We start from the raw sequence: 25965 nt of genomic DNA on the forward strand, positions 1-25965 counted from the left end.
TGACCAACTACTAGCTAGAGAGAGAGAGCTAGCTAGTCTAGTCACGAAAGCAGTCAACTACATCAATCAAGCCAGCAGGACTACAATGGTCTCGTTGGCACAGTAAGTTGGCTACCTAGCTGCTGATCTATACGTAGGCTAGCATACCTGCTATGTTTGCTACTAGCAGCAAGATAGCGATTTAGCAACAACAGGTTGACCACTGTTGATTGTCCATCCGTCTGTTGCTGTTAACCATCGAGATCTAAGTTCCAATCGAAGACAAGGTAAGAAATGGTGAGGGGGATGGATAAATTAGACAGGTGGATGTCGTACTCAACTTTATTTATTCAGTAAATATATATGCTTTTTCGAGATGTAATACTTACAACTAGTTCGTATGTCAATAACGACTGAAAGATGAGAATTGCTAGCTTGTCAGGACCCTAACAATCGGGTCTAACGCGTTAGCTGGTTATAGTGCTAGCACTAACTAGCTTATAGTTACTGTAGGTAGCAAGTTTGCCATTTGTATTTCTTCTCAATAGCTTGATAACGCTAAAATCGCTGTATGTGGTTGCAAAGGTAACTTACACAACAAAGTTAAAGTTAGTCTGGGCTATTAAGCTAGTAGCCTACATTTATTTATAAACATCGGACACGTTGCTTTGATGATTTTGAATTATTTCTATTCTATTTGCATATCATCAAGACACAACAAGAACATCGATTCACGTACTAGTATATATCGCTCAAGACTATTACTGTAAGCAATTTACATGTTTACATATTCAGTTTCTCAAGCCCATATCATAACCCTACTGTGGTTTGTGAATCATTGAACAATTAACTACACCTACGACAAAGTGCTAGTTAGGTCCCAACAGCATTGCATTGTTTTAAAAACAAGCTAGGTATATAGTGCTACAACTGAAGCTACCAGGAAAAATGAAAACAAGCAAGCAAGCAGCAGCAGCAATAAATTAGCAAGTGACTAGCATGCTAGCTAGATAACCTGTCCGTTTGTTTGTGTATGGTTTCAAATGTAAGTTAACTAGTCAGACAAACTGTACTAGCTGGAGTACTATTCCCGTACTACAAAACTAGTTTGTCAAATGAATGAACTGTGCCTTTGTACTCCAACTGTTTGGTAGTCTGCTTAATAGAGTTGTTTTCTTCTTTTTTCTTTTCAAAACTGGCTAAACCAGACTGACGCATTGGCATGGCCAACAGTAACATACTAAAAAAGCTAAGAAGACACAAACTACGTAAGCCCTATTACTGGTTTTACTGTCAGCCTTAATTTCTAATAGTTAACCAGCTTTATTGTGTGATCCAACAAGGTACGCAGTACATTCATTGGCGGTGACAGCCAGTGAGCTAGTCCTGTTAATGCATATATTTTCAAAGTATTCTTGAGACACTCGGTGATTAGGGTAGATATATTTTCATTAGTGTTGCCCATTATGTGACATTCAAGTTGCTAAATTACTCATCTCAAGTGTCAGCAGTCAAGTCTAGTCCACCAAAGGGACTGTAACACACACACACACACACACACACACACACACACACACACACACACACACACACACACACACACACACACACACACACACACACACACACACACACACACACACAATAGCGTGTTTAGTCCTGTAATAACCATTACCTACTGAGCACAGACTGAGATTGAAGGAGGGTGGCTGGAAGGATTGTCTGAAAAGACTCCAGCTTGAAACCTTTTTTTAAACACGTTTGCAAGGTTTTGAATGCATTTTTGAATGCATTAAACTGCGTTTGATCAGTTTAGCCCAAGCAAACCTTTTTCCAGTTCCTGCTGTGCTGATGAACTTTCCTTCTACAGTGAATTTTCAACATTCCGACTTTTCTGAACCATTTCCTGTCAACAACTGATGCCTCAAGTTATCCAACCCTACTTCCTAGCTCATATCTTTAACTTTTTCTTGGTTCGTCTTCCCTTTCTGTTTCATGTAATGAAAGAGTGCATAATGTGTTTTCATCCTTGCTTTGGATATCTATAGATGTTGTTTGGGTGTGTCTCTGTTTGTGCAATCTTTTCAGTCTTTGTCAACGTAAACAAGCCCAGTTTCCGAATGGAAGTCTGTCTGGAAATACGTATATTACCGAAGCATGAGTCCATATTGTTATAATTTACTATACAAGCTCTTTGTGTTGACACATTTCTGTTCTTTCTCCAGGCTCAACCTGCTCCTTCCTAGCTCTTGTTTGATATGACATCACTGCATGGTTACCACAGAAACCAGGGCTCCACTGCAGACGGTTGACAGCCTGTTAGGTGAGTTATAAGGTTGCCCACAATAACTGCAGTCAATGCAGAATCAGGTAATTGCACTGACAAGCAGTAATGCTTCTCTCACTGGAAGGAAGCTGATGCTAATAGTGTGTCGAGAGGAGGGCATGTGGGATACATTAAAAGATCTGAGGAGAGTCTCTTAGAGGCCTGGCCATAAAAAAGAAAGAAAAAAAGAATTCCTCTGGTTCTGCTATACGGATATATAGGATGGTTCACTTTGCAATTTATTTAGGTGAATGAGACTGCAAATGTTGCAAGGTTACTTTTCCCTGAATGGAGGAGTTGATCTAATTACTCGAATTATTTAAATGGAATTTCCCTCAAAGTGCCATAGGCCTTTTCCTGTATTATGTCACTAAGTATAAGAATGTAACTACACAAAGCATGGCACCTCCTTGCAACCGGCCTGTTTTTCTGGTGGACCATGTTTCGCAATTCGAGTCATGGCAGAGTAACTGTTGGAGAGAAGCACAAGCATTCTTTCGCTTTTTAAGCTGAACCCCCCCGTCCCCCCCTCCCTTCACGTGATCGATCTTCCCAGCTATGCCTGAGTAAGGCCTGGCGTAGTGATTTATAGCCTTATCTACTTACGGAGCCACACGTGTGGGTGTATGACGCTCCCAAGACAAAGTTCACAGTTAGAGGAAGTAGCCTTCTATAATGCTTCTTCTGTTATGCCTCGCACCTATTGTTCGTAAACGTGTGTTTTTAGATCCGTGTTTTAGATCTGTTTTGAAGTCTGTTGTTTCTCTCCCCCTAGGTGCAATCGAAGAGAATGGCTGCCCAGGTGGAGGTTCAGACTGGGGAGGTGGGGAGGACAGGTGTGGGGGGAAGGCTGCATCTCAGCCCCCTGGTCGACTCCAGCAACAAGAGCCTCGTGGAAGGCTCATCCAGCCCCCAGGGTTCCCTCATTATCTCTCCAGAGCCGGGCAAGCCTGTCCCTGCACCCAAACCCCGGCTTACTCCCAAGCCTTTCTCCGTGGAGAGAAACCCAACTGTCCGGCCCATTCTTGCTCCCAAGCCTCACACAAAGCCACGGCCGGAGCCCAACCGACCGACCTCCTACAAGCCTGACCCCCCTGTCGTTCCCAAGCCAGAGCAGCCCGGTGTGACCGGCAAACACAGGCCGGTGTCGACCAACCCCGGGCGTCAGGCGCCGACCACCTTCAAGGCCTCCCCGAAGCTGAGCGCTGGACAAACCAGCAAGCCTGTGGCCCAGCCCTTTAAACCCGCCCCTCCTCTGACGCTCGGAGACCCGAGCAAACCTGCTCCCCCCCCACCAGCGGGACGTCACACAGCCAACACCGCAGGTACGTCCCCCTCCAGGGGCTACAAGAAACCCCAATCTGCGGAATGGTCTGGAAGTACCAAGCAGGACATGGAGCGGGGTAAAACATCCTCCACTGCAAGGCCCGGCGGAACCTCCATGACGAGAGCCAAGTCCATGGGCTTCCTGAATCAGATGGGACTAGAGGAAGAGGAGAGGAAGTTGGAAGTAGCAACTGAGGTTGGTGTCGCGCTCAGACCCCACCCCCGCAGCTCCAGGCCCAGACCCGTGTCGGCAATATTCCTGCCCTCCCCAACTGAGACCGAGGCGCCCAGCCCTGCCTCCCAGTGGTCTGTCAGGCGGCCCCTCTCAGCGGACCTCACCTCCAGGTTTGAGTCTATTGGCTTGTCTCTGCACCGCCGACCCACCGACACAGACAGCAAGGAGAACACCCCAGAAGAGGGCGTTCCGCCGCGGAGGAGAGAGAGGGAGAAGGGCCCCGAGGGGGCGGGGGGTGCACCGCAGGGGCCGGAGGGCAAGCCGAAGCCCAGCGTCTCCAGACGAGGGAGCGATAAGACCAAGGAAGAGGGCAACGACGAGAAGGAGGAAGTGAGGAGCGGCGGGGGGAGTATCAAGCGACGGATCAGCCTCCTCCTGGACTCCTCCTCCTCTCCAGGGGGACGCGCCATTGGCCAAGCGCCGGAACCTCGCTCCCCAGCGCAGCCAATCCCAGAGGCGGAAGTGCCGCTCGGTATCAAACAGCGAATCAAGCAGCTCACTGAAGACACGCCCCCGGCTCAGACCCCATCTCCTAAACTGTCACTTAGGCCACGACCTTTGCCCCTCGACCTGACTAAAAGGTTAGCCCTGATCGCCGCTCCTAGCCTGCATCGTGTCTGTCTTTGTCCATGTCCCTATATGACTCCCATTGTCTTGTCTTGTGTGCTGTTTGTGTCTCTCCATCAGGTTTACCTCTGACAGGTCCCCAGAACTCGGCAGTCCCTCCCTCAGTGAGGCGACAGACCGCCTTGAGAGTGACATTGATCCTCAGAGGAGGGTAAGAGAGGTTCGAGATGCGTCCGAGATGAAAGTAGCTGAGATGCTTTGGTATAGTTACAGCGTGACCCTAGCCTTCCAGCGCCCTCATGGGTACCGGGATAAAGACAGTGTCTGGAGTGTAAAGAGGCGTTTGAGTTTACAGATACAACAACACAAAGAGAGAGAGGGTGGAATTGTATATGTGTGCCATCTTGTCTTGTTCTGCTTTCCTTGTTTTGTTCTGGAAAAGTTAGTGTTGGACATGTCGGTTGATGCAGCTGTTAACTACTTCAAGTCACCAACCAGTTTCCTGGTAGGTGGAGGGAAAAGATAAGGAATCAAGCCATAAGCGAGGCCAAAAACATTTTCTCTGGCCCCAGGTCGGCGTTCTATCAGGGCAAAACATAACATGGAAATGAGAGCATGGGAGAGAAAAAGAGCGTCTCCTGGCACAAAGCTACAAAGCTGTGAAACCTTAGACGGAGCATTAGTCATCCACCTGTGGTGGCTGCGCCGGTTGTGAAACACCCGGGGAGTAGATCACTGGGAAAAGGTCAACACGGGAGGCTTTGATTACCTCCTCAGCACCACGCCCTCTGCTATGAGGCCAACAAAGAGGAGTGGATTCTGCTCTCTTCACTGAGGCACTTGACTTCCTCTGTCTCTCAGCATTGTGATGTGGACTTGTTTTATCTCTGTCCATTCTACCAAATCCAGCTAGCTGTACTTCATTAGAGAAAGAACACAAATCCGGTCATGGTCATATTAGATGAATAGACTATAATTTGTCCTAACACATATTAATAGTTATAATTACGTTGCCGTCACATGAATTACATATTACAAGTTACAAATCCGTGACTGGAGCTGGGGTGCTACGGTTGCAAATTTAAATTCAAATCCTCCTCTTCTCAGGGTGAGGACTCTGCCAGCTTCAGGGACCAAGGGAAGGTGGAGGAGGACAGCCGAGGCCCTCCGGAGCGTCCCCCGGAGCCCGCCTCTGATCCAGCAGCAGGGCGGCCGATGGAGAGCGGGGCCCAGGATAGGAGCCTCGGCGGTGGGGTGCAGACCGTGAGGGCGGCCCTATTCGAGAACGTGGTGGAGAGGCACAGCGTGCTGGTGTTGGACGAAGACCAGGGCCGGGGCCAGGCCCTGCCCAGGCGGAGCCTTTCCCTGAAGCAACGGGAGGAGGAGAACGAGGGGAACCTGGTCACGGCCACCTACCGCGAGCCCGTGTCTCCTTCCAGCCCGCTGCGGGTGGAGCACTCCTACGACACGGTGCCGTCCGTAGGGGAGAGCAGGGCGGTGAGCGAGAGCGTCCCCTCGGCCCAGCTGGAGGACAAAGCCATGACCCTGAGAAGACGCTCTGACAGAGCGGCCAGGGCTGAACCTGCCGAAGACCAGCCTCCTCAGGGCCAGGGGGTCTTCTTTCCAGCCAGCGGAGGAGGAGGAGGTGGAGGAGGAGGAGGAGCGGAGAAGCAACCACGCTACCTGAGGGTCGGGGCCCTGCAGAAGTGGAACCCCGCAGACCTGGAGAGGGAGGCGGAGGAGGAAAGGAGGCGACGAGCGAAACTGGAGAGACAGATGGGGAAGGGAGGAAAACCGGAGGAGGAGTGGGAGACGCAGAGAGAGGTGGAAAGGCAGATGCAAATGGATGTCGATAGGGAGATAAGGAGAGAGAAGGAGAGGGAGGAGGTCGCGGCGCCGAAACGGTTGAAAATGCTGGAGGCAAATGAGCTTCCGGCCAAGCCCAGGGCCACGTACTTTGCTCTGACTGGTCAGGCCCAAGAGGTGGTTTCCCTGGGAGAAGACAGAGCAGAGAGAGGGGACTTGGAAGTGCCCTTTGATGACTACTCTGTGAAGTCTGGACAGTGGGGCTCGCAAGGCAAGGTCCTGCCACTGCACGGGACTTCTCCTCTGGACGATGCTTTGGGGAAAAGCCTGCAAAGTAAAGTACAGGATGAGGAACGTTCGGAGCGGAGCACGACACAGGACAGACAGAGAGGAATGGTGTGGGTGAGACCGGGAGGAATGGAAGATATGGAAATTGAGAAGCAGAAACAAATGGATTTGGAAAAACAAAGGGCATTAGACAGGGAGGCCCAGAGGCAGTTGGAAATGGAGAGGCAGGTGGAATTTGCCCAGAAGATGGAGAGGGAGAATCAGAAAGAACTGGAAAGAGAAAGACAGAAGGAGTTGGAGAGGCAAAGACAGAGAGAGATGGAAAGAGATAGACAACGTGCTCTCGAGAGACAACAAGAGCTACACAGGCAGCAGGAGCTGGAGAGAGAGAGACAGAGAGAGGTGGAAGGAGAGAGGCAGCGAGAGGTGGAAAGAGAGAGGCAGAGAGAGGTGGAACGAGAGAGGCAGCGAGAGGTGGAAAGAGAGAGGCAGCGAGAGGTGGAACGAGAGAGGCAGAGAGAGGTGGAAAGAGAGAGGCAGAGAGAGGTGGAACGAGAGAGGCAGAGAGAGGTGGAAAGAGAGAGGCAGAGAGAGGTGGAACGAGAGAGGCAGCGAGAGCTAGAGAGGCAGAATGAGGTGGAGAAGGAGAGGCAGCTGGAAATGGAGAGACAGAAGTTGGCGACGCAGAGAGAGTTGGACAGGGCGAAGGAACAGGAGAGAAGACAACTTCAGGAGTACGAAAGACAGAAACAAGTGGAGCGAGAAAGACAGCAACTTGTAGAGCTAGAGAAGCAGAGACTGAGAGAAAAGGCAGAGAGAGAAGAGGCTGAAAAAATGAGACAGATGGCCATACAACAGGAAGTGAACCGACAGAGAGAACTGGAGCGGGAAAGAGAACGACAACAAGAGAGGGAGAAGGAGAGACTGAGGCAGCTGGAGGTAGAGAGGCAGAAGGAGGTGGAGAAAGAGAGACAGAAGTTGGCGATGCAGAGAGAGCAACAGAGATTGGAGGAGTTGGAGAGAGTAAAGGAACAGGAGAGAAGACAACTTCAGGAGTACGAAAGACAGAAACAAGTGGAGCGAGAAACACAGCAACTTGTAGAGCTAGAGAAGCAGAGACTGAGAGAAAAGGCAGAGAGAGAAGAGGCTGAAAAAATGAGACAGGTGGCCATACAACAGGAAGTGAACCGACAGAGAGAACTGGAGCGGGAAAGAGAACGACAACAAGAGAGGGAGAAGGAGAGACTGAGGCAGCTGGAGGTGGAGAGGCAGAAGGAGGTGGAGAGGCAACTCCAGCGAGATCTGGAGAGACAGAAGCAGTTGGATTCGGAACAGCAGGAGCTGGACAGGCAGCGGGCGAGACAGAGGGAGAGCGAGAAGGAGAGACAGAGGGCGGAGGAGCTGGAGAGGAGGAAGGAGATGGAACGGAGGCAGCTGCTGGAGTTTGAGAAACAGAAGCAAGCGGCGGCCCAGAGACAGCAGGTGGCCGACCTGGAGATGCAGAGGCTGCGAGAGAAGATGGAGAGAGACGACGCGGAGAAGATGAGACGGGTCGTCACGCAACAGGAAGTGGAACGCCAGAGGATGAAGGACAGGCAGAAGAGGGAGGACCAGGAGAGGGCCGACTCCTCCCCCCTCCGACCCAAAGTTCTGGATCTCGACTCGGTGACCCGGGACGACCCATTCTCCCCGAACGCCCCCTACTCCAGTGACCCATCATCCAGGTGGAGGAAGCCCTCTCCCAGGTCAGAGGAGGAGTACCGGCCTGCCATATTGGACATTGACTCATTTAGGTCCCAGGCTCAGTTGTCACCCACGAAAGAGGCGTACCCTGTTGCTGGGAACCAAGGAACAGAACGCGGGAGTGGGCTCAGATCCAACCTCAACACCGCAGACAGAGAAGGGGGCGTCAGGATCGCGCCCGAGGGGGTCGTGAGGCGGCCCAGTCCAGTGCAGGCTTCCTCCCAGCAGGATCCCTGGGAACGTAGACCAGGGGAGGTAGTGGGAAGTCCCCTGGCTGGACCAGAGGCCCCCAGGAAGCCCGCCAACAAGCCCAGCCTGGAGCAGCTCCTCCTCAGGCAGGAGGAGAGGGCCACGGCATCCTGCCTGGTCCCAGAGAGACGCTGGGCGGCCGTGCCCGGCGAACCACAGCCCTCAGCCCCCCACCCCGTGAGAGACACCAGCCTGTCTGGATCTCCAGCCGGGAGCCTGGATCCCTGGTCCTCCTTAGAGGCTGGGCCCCACCAACTCGGAGGGATGGAGACCAGAAGCCAGAGGAGATCCCAGGGTTCCCAGGTAAGAGAACCACCCCCCTGATAGAAACATGTGAGGACCCTACACACTGCATGCCGCCTGTCAGACCTTGTGTTGACGTCATCCGTCCCGTGTGACAGGAGCTGAACAGGATGAGGTCTCGCAGCGTGTCGCGGCGCTCCACCCCGGCCACCAGCACGCTGGAGGGCTCCCTCCTCAGGATGAGGAGCCGGAGCGCACACAGAGAGAGGGGCGACCAGGACTGGGTGAGTCATCCTGCTCTCTCCCCGACACACACCCACACCCACACCCACACCGGTAAGTCAAATGGATGGGTTTCAAAGATTAAGCCATGCTACATAATAGTACTGCCACCTAATTCTATGTTAGCAACTGTTAACTGATGTCAGGGCTGGTTGTGTGGGCTGGAGGGTGTTTTGGAAGAAAAGGTGTGTGTGTGTTAGTAGGGTGGAGAAAGAATGTCGTCAGGCAACTGGAACTGCTGAGTGTGACAGTCAGGAGGGAGTTCGGACTAGATGAGTAATGTTAATGGCATGGTCTCACTCACTTTACACAACCCCCTCACCTCACCAAGCATTGGTTGGCCAAGAGCCCAAACATGTTATCAGGCCTGTAATTCAGGCTTGTATTAGGGAAATAAGGAGTAATGTGCTACTCATTTTGACAGCACACCGTATGGCTTCGGTAAAGCAGTGCAGTTGAAGTTGTCCTTTTAACATATTGACATTTCTCCCGACTAGAGAAATGTTTAGAGGGTTCCGTGTTTGTGTTCCTTACCCTCGCTTACCCGGCAGGATCCTTCAACCAGAAGAGAACAAATACTTCAACCAGAGGAGAACAAACACTAGCACGCCAGAGACTAAGCAAATGTTCTGACGAGGAGAGTGTCTCCCTTGTCCACCTCAGTGGCCTGCGGGTGAACGGGAAAATGTTTTTCCGTGTACACGAGTCCCATTTATCTGCAAGATTTACAAGTGAAGTGGTTTCTTTGAGAGGAGGGCAGGCCCTTTCTGGCAGGATGTGGATGTGCCGTGGTCGCCCTCTAGTGGCCAGTGTTCATTGTAATTTTAGACAAAGACTGCTCTAATTGAGTATGCATTATTGACAGGACACCTTCTTTCCACGTTACATGATTTAAGTGTATAAAACGGCTTATCGGGATGCATATTGGTTGAAGGACTACCCATTCTGTATGTCGAATGTCCTACCTATTGTCATTCATTTGTATAGATTTCGAATCAGAATTGTTTGAGTTGTTGATCAGTGTTGGAAGACAGTGTTTGCTGGTAAATGTCTTTTGGCCCATGGAGATGCACCGGGTGAGCTCACTTCCTGTCGATTCCCCCATGTGAGGTCATAGTTGTATGATGCCATCCTTAGTAATGCCCTGCTCAGAGAGAACAGAGGAGAAGCAGGGATAGAAGCCTTAGGCGGATGGATGGAGGTCTTCATGTGTTGCTCCTGTTTGGCCTATTTCCCCAGGCGATGGGTAAGTGACTTTAGATCAGGACTCAGAACGGCACCTTATTCTATGAATTGAAGGGGAGTCTGGTAAGATTGAATCCAAGCATTGGTTTTAATTGCGACGTATGAAACGTCTTGAGTCAAGGGCGACATGGTCATGATGTCACCCTTGCCCTTCCTGTGCAAGCTAGCTTTGAATAATTTCCTGGTACACAGTACCTTTTATCTGTCTATACCACGCCTTCTGTGGGGCTGTACTTCTACCGAGTGTTGAATGCCTCCCTCCTTTTGTACGGTTGCTTGGTAGTGTCCTGGTGTACATGCATGTCTCAGAGGGCCATATCTGGGTTGGGCGTCTGTGACGAGGGCCGGCTCGGTCACATAGTGCCACGTCCAGGTTTCCTCAGAAACACACACGCTCTGCTTCGGTTGGCGTCAGTGTTGTTGCCAGGCGACCACCAGGGGGCGTGTGTGGGCAGCGGCTTGCTTCCAGGTCGTGTCCCAGTTCTCTCAGTGCTCTGAGAGGAGTTTTCCACTGAAACGTTTTTTGAGGTGCCATTGTTACCTTTCCGTGCACGCAGGCAGCGCTCTGTGAGATTGCTTGTTGATCCGAAAGGCTCTGTAAAGGAGAGGGAAAGGCCGGCCCTGTTCTTTGCTTAGCCAAATATCTCCCTGGCTCATGCAAACCAACTTGCTTGAGCGTTGTGATTCCTCCGCTAAGCTGTGAGCTCACAATGCTGACAGAGTGGCCGGCAACCACACAATCCCTGTTCTCTCTGACGGCCACACCTGTTTCCTCCTCTCTCTCTCTCTTGCTCTCTCGCTTGCTCTCTCTCTCTCACTCTCTCTCTGCACATTCCATATCTATTTGAAGGTATTGCCTCAATAACATAAACATTCACCCATGACCATACTTTCATTCCAGTCTCAGTTCATATCCCCTTCATCCCTCTATTACACACACACACACACACACACACACACCTGTGCTGACTATGCCTGAGAGAATTCTCCCTCTCGCACTGCAAGCACAAACAGGCAGGGGCGACACAGGACCGCAGAACATATATCACCCTCCCCTCCCTGCACTGCAACTCAGAGCCCTCCCGCTCGCTCCCCCGCTCCACTCCTCCCTCTCTCCCTGCTTCTGCTCGGCCCTCCCTCTCTCCCACTCTGTTTCTCCTTGAGCGCGAGTCCTACAGGACTGGGGATCGAGAGCGCGGGCGCCTGACGCATTTCTTCTTCTACCTGCCCGTACCTGCAAGGGGGAAGGGAAGAGGGGGGTGGGTGGGGGGCACGGAGGGCGTTGATGTTTCTCCGTCTCTCTCTCTCTCTTTTGCTCCACTGGATATGACCTCACAGTCTCCGCTGCTCTGCTCTGCTCTGCTGCCGTAGCGAGTTCTCTGCCTCCCTCCCGCAGTCCTTCTGGGCTGTTCTGGACCGAGAAGTTTGCCTCCCACAAGCGACGGTCGCGGGGAAGAGAGCCAGACAGGAGGAGGGACGTGGAGGACGCCAGGGAGGAGTAGACTAACTGGACCTTGGTTCTGGGAATCTGTGAATGTGATGTCAGAGGGACAGTAGCAGGTCAGGAGAGCCGCTGTCAGTTTTTTCTTTTTTTTGGTGAGCACTGCGAGTCAGAGGCAAGAGGATTCCGGAAGGATCTGATCACAGGATCTGGGAAGTAAACGCACTTCAAACTGTCTTTTATGCTGCGTAGGGTTGTCGTCATTTAAAAAAAACAACATTTCATCACAGAAGAAGATGACATTTGAATCTGTAGGAACAGACGTCTTGCTGACCATTTAGACGCACATTTCACCGTCGTGTGAGTCATACAACCTGTTGATTTACTGCTTTGTGTTGATCTAGAGGAACCTGTTTGCGGACAGAGCCATATATGTCCTGTCACATAACTACAGTGGTCCCTTAATCCTCCTGAACAGTTGGCAGATCACACACACACTGTTTTTGTTCGTCCGTCGGCAAATATGTCAAGCGTGTCGTGCTCTTCCTCATGCGTATGGAAATAGGCATCTCGCGGAACGAGAGAGAGAGAGCATTCGGCGAGCTCGCCCACATCTAGGAGCCCTTCCCACAGTGGACCAAAATGGAGCCCGGAAGGTTCCAGAAGGACCTGGCTGCAGGAGGGCTTCCCGAGAGAGACTTTGAAGGACAGTGATCCAGGACAGAGCCCCGAAGGCAGAGGCCTAGCTGAGCTGTGCTGCAGCCCTGCCTGAGAGCTTCCTACACCGTGTCTCTCACATACACACACACATGCGCGCGCACTCTCGCACACACACTGTCCTTACTGCAGCATTGACCCAGCAATGCACCTAAGTAGAATCTAGGACACTCTCCCCTGGACTGCCACCTGGCAACAGATCACCAGTGAACCAAGCGCACCGGGACTGGATCTGGACCAGCCCCACTTCTGATCTGGAACTCCCCGAGCAGTGATGGAATACCTGGGGGACAAGCTGTCCGTGGCCCAGACCCAGGTGTCCGGCTGGGTGGGCAACGTGCGTCGCTCCCTGCAGGGGGCGCTGAGCCTGGTGTCCGGCGCGGTGGAGCGCGGGGGCCGGGGCGAGGAGGGGGATGCAGGGGGCTTCAAGAGGGCCGCCTCCCTGCGCTCCCTGGCCTCGCGGAGCAGAGACTCCTTCCGCAGGTTCTCCCTCCGCAGCCAGCAACGCCTGTCGCTACGGAGACGCACCACGGCGCCCAACACCCCGACGGCTGTAAGGCGCACGCTCGTATCTACACACACACGCACACACGCGTGTACGCACGCACAGGTGTGCTGACGTGCCTTCGGCTCCACCCATTCAAGCGATGCCTCGCTACAGCTGCGTCCTCTCGATCGGTCGGTTTTCAAAACACACCGAGCCTGTCCAGGCATCCTGCTGTGTGTCATCATGCTGCAGTAAACGTCTTTGTGTCTGTGCTGATGCTGACGGCGTCTGCCTGCAGGGGTGTGTCGCACGGTGACCGTGTCTCAGAATATCCCTGACACCGTCCTGACCTGGTTGTTGTTTGTGTTCCCGGAGCTCCAGCCTCCCTGCCTCGGCCCCTCGGCCTCTCTGCCCAGGCTCAGCTCACCTCCGTGGGCTGCAGTCGACCTGCCTTGACCCTTCTCCTGTCTCTCAACTCTGGCATTTTAGTCTGAGGAAGCGTTGAGTGGACAGGCCACTGAGGCCACAGAGATAGGCAGGATGAGGTGGACTGAGGCCAGACAGCTAGTGGAGCATTGGCTGCCCCCCTCTCTGTGTCTCTCCCTGACAGGTCATAGTCCAGGAGATAGTCCAGGTCATGAGTCCATATGTGCTACACTTCCCACAGCGGTCAGGGTCATTAATTTCCCAAGTCCTGTGTGTATACTCATTATCTAGTTTCTGCAGTGGGTTTGCAGGATTTTAATTTTATTTTTTCACTGCCAAGCGATGCAGAAGAAGGCTTGTGTTTGTGCGTGATCATTTGGAGAGACTGAGGGAGGACGTGTGTTTGTTTACTAGCCTGCGGTCATTGGCCCGTCTTGAGGGCCAGCTGGTGCAGCCCCGCCACTCCCACCCAGGGATGACCCCAGTGCCTCGCAACCTCCACCCCTCACCCCCAATTCTGGTCGTCGGTTAGCCCTGTCCTCCCCTGGTCTCAAAGTCCCCCCCTTCTGTGCAGTGCACAGGTCTTAAGGTTCTTAAGCCGAGTCAGGTTGTGTTTATCGACATTCTGTTCTGCCCTGCATGTTCTACATGCGCTTTTTCCAGCCCTGAGCCCTACATGTATGTTAATCTTAGGTAAATCAAGAATAACAATGTCCTTCCCAGTTTCCATCAGACCTGGCTGTTTTTGTAAGTGCCGGGCCCAGTTGCTTTTGTTATTGTCAGGAAACGAGCGCTCATGGGAGCTGTAGTTTGGTATGACGTTTGGATATTGTTACCGTCCAGCCCGGGCTAAAGCTCTACCTGGGTGGTTGTGGGGAGGGTGGAGGGCAGTGGCAGGGACCTAGCTCTGTAGACGTGTGTTTAGTCCTGTCGTGTTCATTGTACCTGCACTAACAGCCTGGCCTGTGCTCTGCTTCCAGACAGCAGGGCCATATGTTGGTAGTTCCAGCTGAGCCCTGAGGGGGGGAGGGGGGGGGGGGAGCACTGGCCCACCGTTCTCCTCAGTCAGCAGAGAGAGTCACGTGATCGTAACCCCCACTTCCTCAACTGACACGGTTATTTTATGTAAACACTAGCCTGCAGTACAGCCAGCGGTGCCTGATCCTGACGCGAGCATCGCTCTGTCTGTGGTGGATGTGGGGCTGCACACTCCTGGGGTTGTCGACAGTGTTTGATGTACTTTCAAGGAGAGATACTTTCAAGGTGTTTAAGGGCAGGTCCTCCACTTTGCGGTCGGAACTTTCCTGGCTCCTCCGCGTTCTAACGTGTCTGATCGTCAGTCAGCCCCCCCGGCGATCAGCCCCTTTCTCTCCTCCCTCCTTCCATTCATCCGCTCATTGTTCTGTCATTTCCCTTCCGACGCACCCTTCCTGTCCTCTGAGTGAAGGCTGGCCTATCGCTAATGTTATTAAGGAAAACTCGGCCTGGCTCACTGCTCTATCACAACAACAAAGGAGTATAACCTTACTGGCCAGATTGGTTTCCAGCCCTTTCCGTATATATCCGTGGGCCTTGTCGATAACAGGGCCCACGCCCTCACTCTGTCAACATGGGCCTCTCAGCTCTTGATAGGTGGCCCAGTGTTCCTTTCTCACTGACTGCTATTGTTTGCTTGATAGGTAACATGGTAGCCTCGGGCTCTAGTGAGGGCGTGTTTGGGTGTGCTGCAGTTAAATCAATCATGTACACAGTCGAAAGGTGTTTGAGGAATTCAGATTATCAGAGATTTACACGCTTAGTCCTGTCAGTAGCAAGTAGCCCGTGCATGAACGGTGCCCTTACCCGTCGGAGATTTAATTAATTGACATGTTTAGCTCACTATTAAAACTGCAGTTTTTTGGCAGGGGGGGAGGGGAAGTTTTAAAGGCGAGACTGAGAAATGGTGGTCGATTTTTCAGTCGCTGTCCTCAACTCTCCGTGTCTCCCATCTCCTCTGACTCGGTTCCTGTTCCGTGTCTTGTTCAAGCTCTCCCAACCAATCTTGTGGAGGTTAGAGTGAGCCCCACAGCCTCCGCAGGGCCCCTCCCCCAGCACCCCAACCAGCTCTGGCCCGGGATCATGGGACACACGTGTCGCACCCTTGTCGTGTCACGCTTGTTAGTATCTGAACATGGGAGCCTGTTCCCCATAAGACCCTGGCGGTCTAAGTGTGTGACCCTGTGATGTGAAGTGCCGTTGATATTTAAGGGGGCTTTGGAGCCTTGGGCTGGAGGATGTTCTCGATTTCAAGTGCTTTCTCATGTGCAGCGAGGGCTGGTTCTCACCGGCCAGGCCATTACTTTCTCTTCCTGTCAGGAAATGCATCGATGATGAATGATATCCTGTGCTGGTGTTTTAAGGTCTCTCTCTTTCTTTCGTATCACACAGAGAAGGTCAATAAACGAAGTATGGGCAGCTGGATGCCCTTGTTGTGCCCGTGGCGTCTAACGCGCGCGCGCGTGTGCGCCCGTGCGCGGGCGTGAGTGCGTGCTCAGGAGCGGGGAGGGGTTTCAGGACAGTGCACCCTCTGTGGCAGCCTCATTAAAAGAGGCACGGTTCAGTAGTCGGCAAACACACGCACGCCCTCGTTTACCCGGCGCTGGCCCTGTGAGCTCATCCCCATTACCTTTCATTATCCCCCTCAGCCGGTGCTGCCGGTCACTGTGCGTCCTCCTCCACACAATACCAGCGCTATCTGGAGCGCGCTCAGCTGCCCCTGCTGTCTGTGCGTGCGACACGCTGGCAGTTTGGGTGCCGGGCCAGTCTTCAGGGAACGCCGTACCCTGAATGACCAATGAGGAGCGCCTGCTACAGAGGGATCCTGTCTGGGGTTTTTTTTTTTGTCCACTTGTGACAACGTCAACCTTTAGTTTAGTTTTTTACTCAGACCCTTTTATATCCCTGTTTCCCTCTCTCTCTCTCTCTCTCTCTCTCTCTCTCTCTCTCTCTCTCTCTCTCTCTCTCTCTCTCTCTCTCTCAGGAGGCGCAGAAGCAAGGTGTCGGCGGTGACGAAGAGGGTAGGGACACCGACACGCTGGTCCATGAGACAGACAGTCAGTACGGCACCTGGGAGACAGGCCTGCGCACCGACGACAGGTACACACACACACACACACGGCCCCCCCCCCCTATGTCCTGCTGATTCAGACTTCCTCCCACCGTCCTGAGTCATCCAGGGTTTGATCCGTAACCGAACACCAGGAGGATCGATAGGTTCTGTCAGGGAGACCTCCTTCCTTCCTGAAGCAGCACTGACCTTTATTCAAAGTCACTGTCTGTTAGAGCGGTGAGCTAGCCTCAGACGCCAGCCTCTCATAGTCCCCCACGCTGTTCTAGATCTGGATTACAATCACCGGGAACACACCTACCACACACCGACATCATGTTAGCTTAGAGGAACTTTGAGTGTTGTGTGGTTAGATGCTCACTGTGGAGAGGAGTGTGACTGGGTACTTCCTGTAGAGGTGGCAGCATCGTCACCATGGCAGCCCTGAGGCCACAGCGCTGAGGCCACAGCGCTGAGGCCACAGCCCTGAGGCCACAGCGCTGAGGCCACAGCCCTGAGGCCACAGCCCTGAGGCCACAGCCCTGAGGCCACAGCCCTGAGGCCACAGCGCTGCGGCAGAGAGAGCAACTGTCTTTACATTGCCGGTCAAAATGGCCCTGGTCATATCTCTCTCTATACCTCTCTCTCTCTGTCTATCTCTCCCTCTCTCTCCCTCTATCTCTCTCTGTCGCGCCCTCTCTGTCTCTCTGCTGCCTGCTACTGCCCTCCTCTGGTCAGGGGAGAATATCACAGTAAAACACAGCAAGGTCACACAGTGGGATTAAAAAATATACAGTATTTCCTCAAGGAAACCCACAAGAAGCCCGTCGCTGTGCGTGGATATCTTTTTAGAGTTGTTGTTCCAACATGGTTGATGACAAACCCAGCAGTTTTCTCTGTAAAGTGTGTAGTTCAGTACAGTGTGTAGCTTGTTCAGTCATGTTTGTTTTGTAGTGTCGTTGGACTTTTCATTAGCCCCCCCCAACACACAAACACGCACTCTCTCACACACATCACACAAACGGTAAAAACCTGACATGACCCGACAAGATGATGACTCACACGCAGCCATCGCTGTGTTGCCGGTCTCTTCCTGTTGAGCAGTGTTTCCAGTTTTTCTCAGTAATGTTGTGGTTACTCTCCTGATCGTTGCGACGACCTTGTCTGGCCCCTGTTCCTGCAGCCTGACTCCAGCCACGCCCACCTCGGAAGGCAACCTGAGCCCATCGCCTGGGAAAGCAACCCTGCCCCACACGCTGGGCGAACAGGCGCCACCCAGCGACCTCGACACCCCAGACGGCCTGTCTCCGCTTCAGCCTGAGATCCAGCTGCTCCCCTTCCCTGAGGTAAACTTGGCTGGACCGCCGCTAAACAGACATCGAAAAACACTCAGATCTCAGTAACTAGTCAGGTGGCTGAGCGGTTAGGGAAGCGGGCTAGTAATCAGAAGGTTGCCAGTTCAATTCCCGGCCGTGTCAAATGACGTTGTGTCCTTGGGCAAGGCACTTCACCCTACTTGCCTCGGGGGGAATGTCCCTGTACTTACTGTAAGTCGCTCTGGATAAGAGCGTCTGCTAAATGACTAAATGTAAATGTAAACTATATAGGTTTTTATTTACCTATCGCTTGATAACTGGTGTGTTTTCTCGTGTGTGCCAGGCCTCCACCAGCCTGCTGGACTCCAGCGCCCTGCGCTCCAGGGCCCAGCTGAGTAAGAAGCGGGGTCCTCGCTCCCGGCCGACCAGAGCGGCCAGGCAGAGTGCCGCCCTGGCTGGGCTCCCCGAGGGCCAGGCTGGCTCTGGAGAGGACTGGCGCTACCGCGACTCCACAGGTCAGAACTCTTAACACTAGCTGGTACATACAGGTCTGTCTGACACCGAGCCTGATCTCACTAGGAAGACACTGAGAAATGAAAAATGTTGTTTTGTTGGCCGTCCTCTCAGAGGAGAAGGTTCAGGCCAAGCAGGAGGACTCGGACTCAGAGGAGCAGGCCAGGGCAGCAGACCCCCGGCCGGCTGCCTCCCAGCCCCAGAGAGTCCCCCTCTTCCCTGGGATGGACCCCTTCGCTCTCAAGGTGAGACCTCCAGAGAGTGGCAAGAAGCGGACTGAAATAGTTTGTTTTGGTGTCACGTTTGCAGTGACGTCATCCTCCTCTGTTCCCCAGGCCCAGCTGAAGAAGAGAGGCGACTCCGACAATCAGGCAGACGGCCTCGCCTCTTCTCCCTCCCAGCTGTCTCGCTCTCCTAAATCTCCCTTCCTCCCCCGGGCCTCCCGCGTGCTGCCCCCTGCTGGGGGGAAAGAGAACGGGTGAGAGAGAGAAAACACCGGAGAAAGCTCGCCCCTTTCCCCCAGCCCTCGAGCGTACCAGCCCGTATATTTAGCTGCTAAACAAATAAGCCAGTAATGATTGATTCGGCCGTGCTAAGCCTCTGTCTGTTTGGATTCGTCTTAGAGAGGAGGCTTCACCGCAGTGGCTGAGGGAGCTGAAATCGAAGAAGCGCTTGAGTCAGTATGACAACGACAGCTAAGTGTGAAGGAACAGGTGAGTTCTCTCTCCATCCAGTCTCTCTTCATCGGTCAAGTCAGGTTTGCCTGTAATTGCGGTAATTCTGATGAATTTGTGTATTTGTTCCCTCTCTGCAGAGGACGCCTTAAAACAGAAGAGTCTGTTGGAGAATTTGAAAACAGAAGCCTTAACCTTCGACCTTTTGAGCCGATGGGAATTATGCTGCTGCTGTTGTTTGTTTTTACGTCATCTGTTTGCCTATTTTCTCCATCCTCTTCCTGCCCGGGTTGTATACATGTGCATGGTGCCTTTTTTCCCCCCTGAATATCTCGGCCTTTTGGATGACAGAAGTGAGGGAAGACATCTGGCGGCTCAGCTTGTCCTGTATCCTGCTAGCTACCGGGGCCCTGCATGCCAGGGCGACCTCCGCATAGACACTTTACCCTCTCACCTCACTGGGGCACAACGGAAGAGGAGGAACATTCTTTCCTTTTCGGGTTGCATTTCAGGAATGGTTATCTTGTGGGAACACTTGCCTCTTAACCCGGAAGTGCTTCGGTATAAGCCAGAGGGCAGTATAGAATTTGGGACAAGATCATTTTATCTAGTTTACTCTTTTAAATTGTATTTCTTTCAGTTCGGTGTCTGTGGTAAATGTATCAATCTGTCTGTCAGTGCAGGGTTGTTGGTTATAGTCACGCAAGCATTGCCGTAAGACAACATTTCTCAATTATTTTCTTTCCTGATCATAGAGAACAAAAATACTGCTGAATTGATTATCAGCCAGACTGTATATTATATGTTAGTACGTGTAATCATGAAATGTTATATTTGTATCTTTTGGTGATTTGAAAAAGTACATGGTAACAGGACAACAAAGCTAGTTTTGTACTGAGAGAGTTTAAACTTCACTACAGTAGGGCTCTGGTCCACTCAGCATGTAGACACTTTATCTAGACACTTTTATCTGAGGGGGAAAGATGTATGTTTTGGCTTCAGTGTCGTTTCCATAACTACCTTTCTAATTGTGGGGGTGGGGGGGAAAGGAGAGGAATTGTTGGTGGACACACACACACACACACACTAATGCACTCACACATACACACTAATGCACTCACACATACACACTAATGCACACACACATACACACTAATGCACACACAGTTTTGGGTGAAAACTTTGAACCAGCCTGGCATTCCTCTCTGCTCCCCTGTGCTGTACCTCCTAATGTAAGATCAACTGACTGTGTGTCAATGATGGATGAGAGAGTGAGAATTGCAAGGACAATGTTTTTGTGTTAACAGTGTGTGTTTCTTGAGAGCCATACATTCAACCTGTACTGCTAAGCTTACGTTTTGTACGGATGTTATAAAGAGAAACACAGTGTGCAAGCGTTGCGTGTACAATCTCTCTTCTCCCGCACAAAGTTCAACTCTAAAGTAGACCATGACACTATCATGCAGGGTAGCACGAGAACTTCCCCTCAGCCAGAAGAGATGTTTGTGTTCTGTCATGGTTCCTTTGTGACCCTGCTTGTTACAACAGTCTGGGTGTGGAGTGGGGTTTTGGGGATACAGTGTACACTACTACTCAGTCTTGGGTATACTACGTACTTTGAGATGATGCTGCCCTCCATTTTGCTGCACACAACCTCGATTATTTGCACCACATTTGGGATCTCCAAGCGTATCTGCCCTCCCCCCCCCCTCTCTACACACACACACCACCCTGTAAGCCTGTCTGGGCCCACCCTGACCCCCCACCACCCTGACCCCCAGCCACCCTGACCCCCAGCCACCCTGACCCCCCACCACCCTGACCCCCAGCCACCCTGACCCCCAGCCACCCTGACCCCCCACCACCCTGACCCCCAGCCACCCTGACCCCCAGCCACCCTGACCCCCCACCACCCTAACCCCCCACCACCCTGACCCCCACCACCCTGACCCCCCACCACCCTGACTCCCAGCCACCCTGACCCCCAGCCACCCTGACCCCCCACCACCCTGACCCCCAGCCACCCTGACTCCAGCCCTGGTCTGTGGCGGCCTTGTCTCAGTCACGTCTGCCTTTCCACGCTGGGTGGAACCAAGCTGGGGTGTCGGTGCAAGCGAACGTGTTGTCGGTTTCATCTGGAGTCGTCCCCTACTGTGTGTCTGTCCCCGGTGCTTCACTTTGTCATTACATTTTTGAGTTGGAGGGTTTCTTTGTTTTTTTTTGCTTTTTTAATCTTTGTTTTTTTTTATTTGAACTTAAATATGTATATTGCACTGTGTTGTAAAGCCAGTGTTCAAAAGTGTAAATTCTTAATAAAATTTAACTGAGGAGAATCTCTTGATTTGGTCACTTTTATTTGGACTATATTGCTCTTCTGTTTACAGTACATGCACCTTCACTTCATGACCCCTCCTCCAGGTTGCCTTAGGGTGTGGGATGTGCTCTGGAACATGATGCCACAGCCAGGTCAGGCTCCAGTCACTTAAGAACTAGTTTGCACACGTAAGCTAAGTGTCTTTATCATTCTTCAGTCTTACGGTAGGGTGTGCGTAAAGGGTCTCGGCAGTCTGACGTCCTCATCGTCTGGTATCTTCCCTGAGAGGAGCGTGAGGAGGTTTTGGTGATGTCTAGACTGGGTGTGGTGGGGGTAGAGCGGGTTAGGTGTGTGCGCCCGTTTGTGCTGAGGGGGACTGTTTTCTGAATCCTCTTGGCTCTCCTCTCCGTGTGCCCGCACACACGGCGGTCTGGCAGCCAGGCGGACGGGCAGGGGGGAGCGTGCCAACACAGCTGCCTATTGAGGAGCAGCGTTATGGACACAATGTGAGCGACAGACTTGCTGTATCGACAGCTCCCCCTTTTCTGCTGTTGTGGCCAGAAATAAACCATAAATACCCCCCTTCCTCCGCTCTTCAATGGCTCACCCCACCAAACACCAAGTGGCATCAAAACAGGAGAACACTACCATCAACACAGAAGACTTATCCAGGTAAAACCGGGGTGTTATTGGAAACTACAAGTTAAAGAGATGGCAGGCATCAGATTCTTTGCTGGAATTTGGAGGGAAAAGTCCCCCCCCCCCATAAAGATTGTTGAGAGGGACAGATTCGGTTTAAGGAACAGAGTTTGATTTCTCAACAGACCAAAACATTTGAGCATTTGCATGAAGATTTGATAATTTTGTATGACCTAGACTGAGGTAAGAATTTGCTTTAACAACTAACGTACAGTTATGATGATTCAGATTGGCTGTATAAGTAAGGGAAGAGATATTTGCATCATAGAGTTTTGGGCTTATTCGGATGGATCAGGAGAGGCTCCAAAAAGATAGATCTGTAACAACTTCTGTACAGATAGATAACATTCATATAGATAATATAACAGTATAGCCTGTCATGATGAGGTGTTGACAGGGTCTTCATAGCAATGGTAAACAAGGCTTCATTCTGCACACATGGCGGGCAGCAGCATTTAGTTGGTATCTCTTATTTGTTTGTTTGTTTGTTGTGTGTGTGTGTGTGTGTGTGTGGTGCTCATGAGAATACACACAGTGAACCAGTAGCATGTCGGAGCAGCAAGGCGCACCTGAGCAGCTGGCTGCAGGGAAGAGCCAGGGTGGAGCAGGAGCCATTTACAAGGTCCTGTGTCTTTACTACTAAATCTACTCAGATTCTCATTCATTTGTACCTTCTGTGATCTTCTGCTGTATCTTTTCATTCGTTCTCTCCTTTACATTAAAATACATCATCCGTTGCTCTGTTTTGTTTACTTTCAAGTATCTCCTCTGGTCTCTCTACCTGCTATATCTCCCTCCCAATGTCAATGTGTTCCAACTTGTCTTCCCTCCCTGTATTCCGATCCAGGTGGTGCTGTTTGAGTTTGAGAATTTCCAGGGCCAAAAGGCAGAGTTTTCTGCCGAGTGTAAAGATGTGTCAGAGAAGGGCCTTGAGAAGGTTGGCTCTTTGCTGGTTGAGTCTGGGCCGTAAGTAATGAAGCGTTCAAATATGTATTGTGGAGTGAAAAATATCACAGGTATTTGTTAATGTGTTGACACAGTCACGCACAAACACCTATATTGCATTGACCTGTAGTCATTGTCACACTTTGGCTGGAATTTAAAGCAAGCATGTTTTATTCTATAGTTTCTCTCCAAAACTAAGGAAAAGTCTAATGTGAGGATGACAGCCTTTCCCCTCTCTCCTCCTCTCAGATGGGTGGGCTATGACCGCCAGGGGTTTACAGGCGAGCAGTTTATCCTGGAGAAGGGCGAGTATCCACGCTGGGACACCTGGACCAACAGCCAGTACAGCTACTCCTTCTGGTCCATGCGGCCCCTCAAAGTGGTGGGTGGCCCTCTAACCGCACTCTCGCTGAACCCTATACGAACGTGACATCTCAACCTCAGACTCTCATCGACCACCTCAGTGTTAGAACCAACTGACCACCTCGATATAACGCTCCACTCGTTGACACGCGTATCTGATTGATCTCAACATTCACACATATCCTACTCTTTCCCCTGATTCTCTCATCCCTGTCCGTTATCTCATGGAGCATTCCGGAAGAGTTTCCCTTTCCTCGCAGATGAGCTCGGGGATACCTTTTCAGAATCCACTGACCACCTGTCGATTACCGGCTTCCGCTCATGCTTGGCGTGTGTCTGTGTCTCCCCCTTCAGGACGGCGCTGACCACAAGCTCCATCTGTTTGAGAACCCAGGCTTCACCGGCAGAAAGATGGAGATAGTTGATGACGACGTGCCCAGTTTGTGGGGGCATGGTTTCCAAGACCGCGTAGCCAGTGTCAAGGCTCTCAACGGAACGTAAGACTCTCTTCAGTCACCCTTTGCCTCCCTCCATTTGATACATCTCTCAGACTCCATCTCTTTTCCTGTTTTGCTCCAGATGGGTGGGCTACATGTACCCAGGCTACAGGGGGCGCCAGTATGTCTTCGAGCACGGAGACTTCAAGCACTGGAACGATTGGGAGGCCGCCGCCCCCCAGATCCAGTCTGTCCGGCGCGTGCGTGACATGCAGTGGCACAAGAGGGGCTGTTTCATCGTCCCTGCCCCAGCCCCTGCCCCAGCCCCTGCCCCTGCTCCTGCCCCTGCCCCAGCCCCCGCACCCCCGGCACCCCCTGCTGCGGCCGGCGCCAGCTGAAGAGATCCACAAGCCCCACCAGAGCCTCTCCCAGGCCGCGCCCAGCGCCCACCCTCTCCCTAACCATGGCAAATGCTGCTCCTGCCTAGTGAGAAGTGCTATGTATGTTTCAGTGGTGAATAAACTTGTTTGACCAGGAACTGGACATGCTTCACTGTTTTGTTATTGTGGTTTGTGTCCTTGGAGGAGTCATAAATAGGGGTGGTTAATGGCAATGACGAACTCTCCACACGCCAACACAAAGGCTGGTGAAATCCTGTTCCCCATCATTCAACATCTCCATCTTCCTGTTGTCCTCATCAGTCCATCTAGGTCCTAGTCTTAGTAACAGTAGAAGGGGAAGTCACATGACAGCTAATGTCCACATCAGGTAATGATGTAATTTGTAGCACATCACTGGAGGTAATGATGTCATCTGTAGCACATCACTGGAGGAAATGATGTCATCTGTAGGACACACATTCCCTTCCATTGGCATCATCGTATTACATGTTGCTCTATTTGTATATCAATATGAACATGAGGAATCTCTTAAAACAATTTCATTGCACCTTAAGTTCTCCAACAACTGTTGGACATCTTCCATGACAGATAAAGTAGGATGTGAAAGCACAACATAGTCATGTTGAAGACATTTCAGATCAGGAACTCCCCAAAAAACTAAAACATGGCATCTGTGTCTTATGTTGTCACAATCAAACATTTTGCACAGGTGCAATCACATTCTGTAAGACATCCATTTTGTTAACTATTGCTGGTAGTTACACATCCCTTCCAAAGCTAAGATGGTTGCATCTCTAACTCCACCGAGGTCTGATTGAGTAGAACTCTAGTGAGTTGCCATGCCGATTGCCCTGAGGGAGTTGCATAGTCCATGAAGCCACTCTGAACACCAGGGACGGCTGTGTTTTCAGCTAGAGGCAGAAGTGCCAGACTAGACTTGCCACAAGTACATTTTACTGACAACTGCCAGCTACTTCAACTTGGACAGTAGTGTCTTGTGTTCAAGTGCAAAGAACATGCCTGAGGAGTTTGAAACACCTGAGTTTAGCACCTGTAACAGAGCTCATTGTAAAGTAGGTGTCTGGTCATAAACTGCGAAAACTACATCTAACTAAGTGTGGTAATTTTGTTTTTAGATGTATCTAATCTAGTTGGACTTGTTTCTAGTATAAATGGCTTATCTAATGTCTTAATTTAAGTACATATTATTTAAAGTAATCTTATCAAGTGAAATTGTCTTACTGCACTGGCATCCAAATGTACTTGTTTTTAACATAAGCAAGCTCATAGCAAACATTTTTTGTGCTTAAATTTGATAGGAAATGTTAGCAGTGTAGGCCTGTGCAGGATTGAAAAGTAACAACAAATACATTGTTCCTGAACACCTGATATAGATCTAATGTGGATGGGAATTTGACTGACTCTGTTTATTGACTGTTCTCTCTATGATGTAACACACACATTTTATGTTGGTGTAAAAAGCTAGTCCTAATAAATGAAACCGCTACCTTAAATCTGTGTCAGATTTTTTTCCCCTGTCAATTTATACCAGTTGTTTAAACAATGTACCAGTTAAAAAAATGTTTATTTTGCTTCTGTCATTTAACCTTTGAAGAGAGCAACCTTTCCTATCTCTAGTCTCACTACACACCTCTATTCCACTACTAATGTGCAACTAAATTCAAGGCCTACAACCATTATGAGACCTTCTGTCACCTTACAGCATGTTCTATGTTCATTAAGTGTAATGTTCTCCTGTCCTGATGAATGAAATGACCATGCTCTCTTGTTAACAATTGGACAAACTGGTGTGCAACTCTGCTCTTCTCTTGCCAACTGGAAGAAGCTGGCATGTCCA

General features: G+C 51.2%; 2 protein-coding genes across 8 annotated transcripts; both read left to right on the top strand.

Moving 5' to 3' along the window:
- The first annotated feature begins 1 nt into the window (after position 1).
- Positions 2-20337, top strand: si:ch73-138n13.1 (titin homolog). 6 transcript variants are annotated; one of them, XM_062454883.1, is made up of 15 exons: positions 2-266; positions 2205-2302; positions 3081-4447; positions 4554-4644; positions 5541-7049; positions 7122-7484; positions 7758-8822; positions 8921-9046; positions 16380-16495; positions 17629-17791; positions 18105-18276; positions 18389-18519; positions 18610-18752; positions 18898-18987; positions 19089-20337. In XM_062454883.1, exons 3-14 carry the CDS (start codon positions 3096-3098, stop codon positions 18971-18973), a joined length of 5307 nt encoding a protein of 1768 aa, XP_062310867.1. In that variant the 5' UTR covers positions 2-266; positions 2205-2302; positions 3081-3095; the 3' UTR covers positions 18974-18987; positions 19089-20337. The 6 variants fall into 6 exon arrangements, with proteins under 6 accessions (XP_062310867.1, XP_062310865.1, XP_062310862.1 ...); XM_062454881.1 differs by having other exon boundaries at positions 6-266; positions 5541-6929; positions 7002-7049; positions 7122-8822; XM_062454878.1 differs by having other exon boundaries at positions 6-266; positions 7122-8822.
- A 1465-nt stretch (positions 20338-21802) lies between these two features.
- Positions 21803-24249, top strand: crybb3 (crystallin, beta B3). Of its 2 annotated transcripts, none has more exons than XM_062454905.1 (6): positions 21803-21934; positions 22486-22583; positions 22809-22927; positions 23156-23288; positions 23624-23766; positions 23849-24249. In XM_062454905.1, the coding sequence occupies exons 2-6, from the start codon at positions 22509-22511 to the stop codon at positions 24102-24104; spliced, it is 726 nt and encodes a 241-aa protein (XP_062310889.1). In that variant the 5' UTR covers positions 21803-21934; positions 22486-22508; the 3' UTR covers positions 24105-24249. The 2 variants fall into 2 exon arrangements, with proteins under 2 accessions (XP_062310889.1, XP_062310890.1); XM_062454906.1 differs by having other exon boundaries at positions 21863-21934; positions 22497-22583.
- The last annotated feature ends 1716 nt before the right edge of the window (positions 24250-25965 follow it).

Source organism: Osmerus eperlanus, chromosome 28 (genome assembly GCF_963692335.1).
Source record: "Osmerus eperlanus chromosome 28, fOsmEpe2.1, whole genome shotgun sequence".
NCBI classification, from domain to species: Eukaryota; Metazoa; Chordata; class Actinopteri; order Osmeriformes; family Osmeridae; genus Osmerus; species Osmerus eperlanus.

What these genes read in the sequence shown, in the direction of transcription:
- si:ch73-138n13.1 (XM_062454878.1), top strand. Translation starts at nt 3,096, where the DNA reads ATGGCTGCCCAGGTGGAGGTTCAGACTGGGGAGGTGGGGAGGACAGGT. An exon ending in ACATTGATCCTCAGAGGAGG is followed by an intron (nt 4,645 to 5,540) that starts GTAAGAGAGGTT and finishes TCCTCTTCTCAG; the next exon opens with GGTGAGGACTCTGCCAGCTT. An exon ending in AGAGGGGCGACCAGGACTGG is followed by an intron (nt 9,047 to 16,379) that starts GTGAGTCATCCT and finishes TCTCTCTCTCAG; the next exon opens with GAGGCGCAGAAGCAAGGTGT.
- crybb3 (XM_062454905.1), top strand. Translation starts at nt 22,509, where the DNA reads ATGTCGGAGCAGCAAGGCGCACCTGAGCAGCTGGCTGCAGGGAAGAGC. An exon ending in GAGCAGGAGCCATTTACAAG is followed by an intron (nt 22,584 to 22,808) that starts GTCCTGTGTCTT and finishes ATTCCGATCCAG; the next exon opens with GTGGTGCTGTTTGAGTTTGA. An exon ending in TTGCTGGTTGAGTCTGGGCC is followed by an intron (nt 22,928 to 23,155) that starts GTAAGTAATGAA and finishes TCCTCCTCTCAG; the next exon opens with ATGGGTGGGCTATGACCGCC.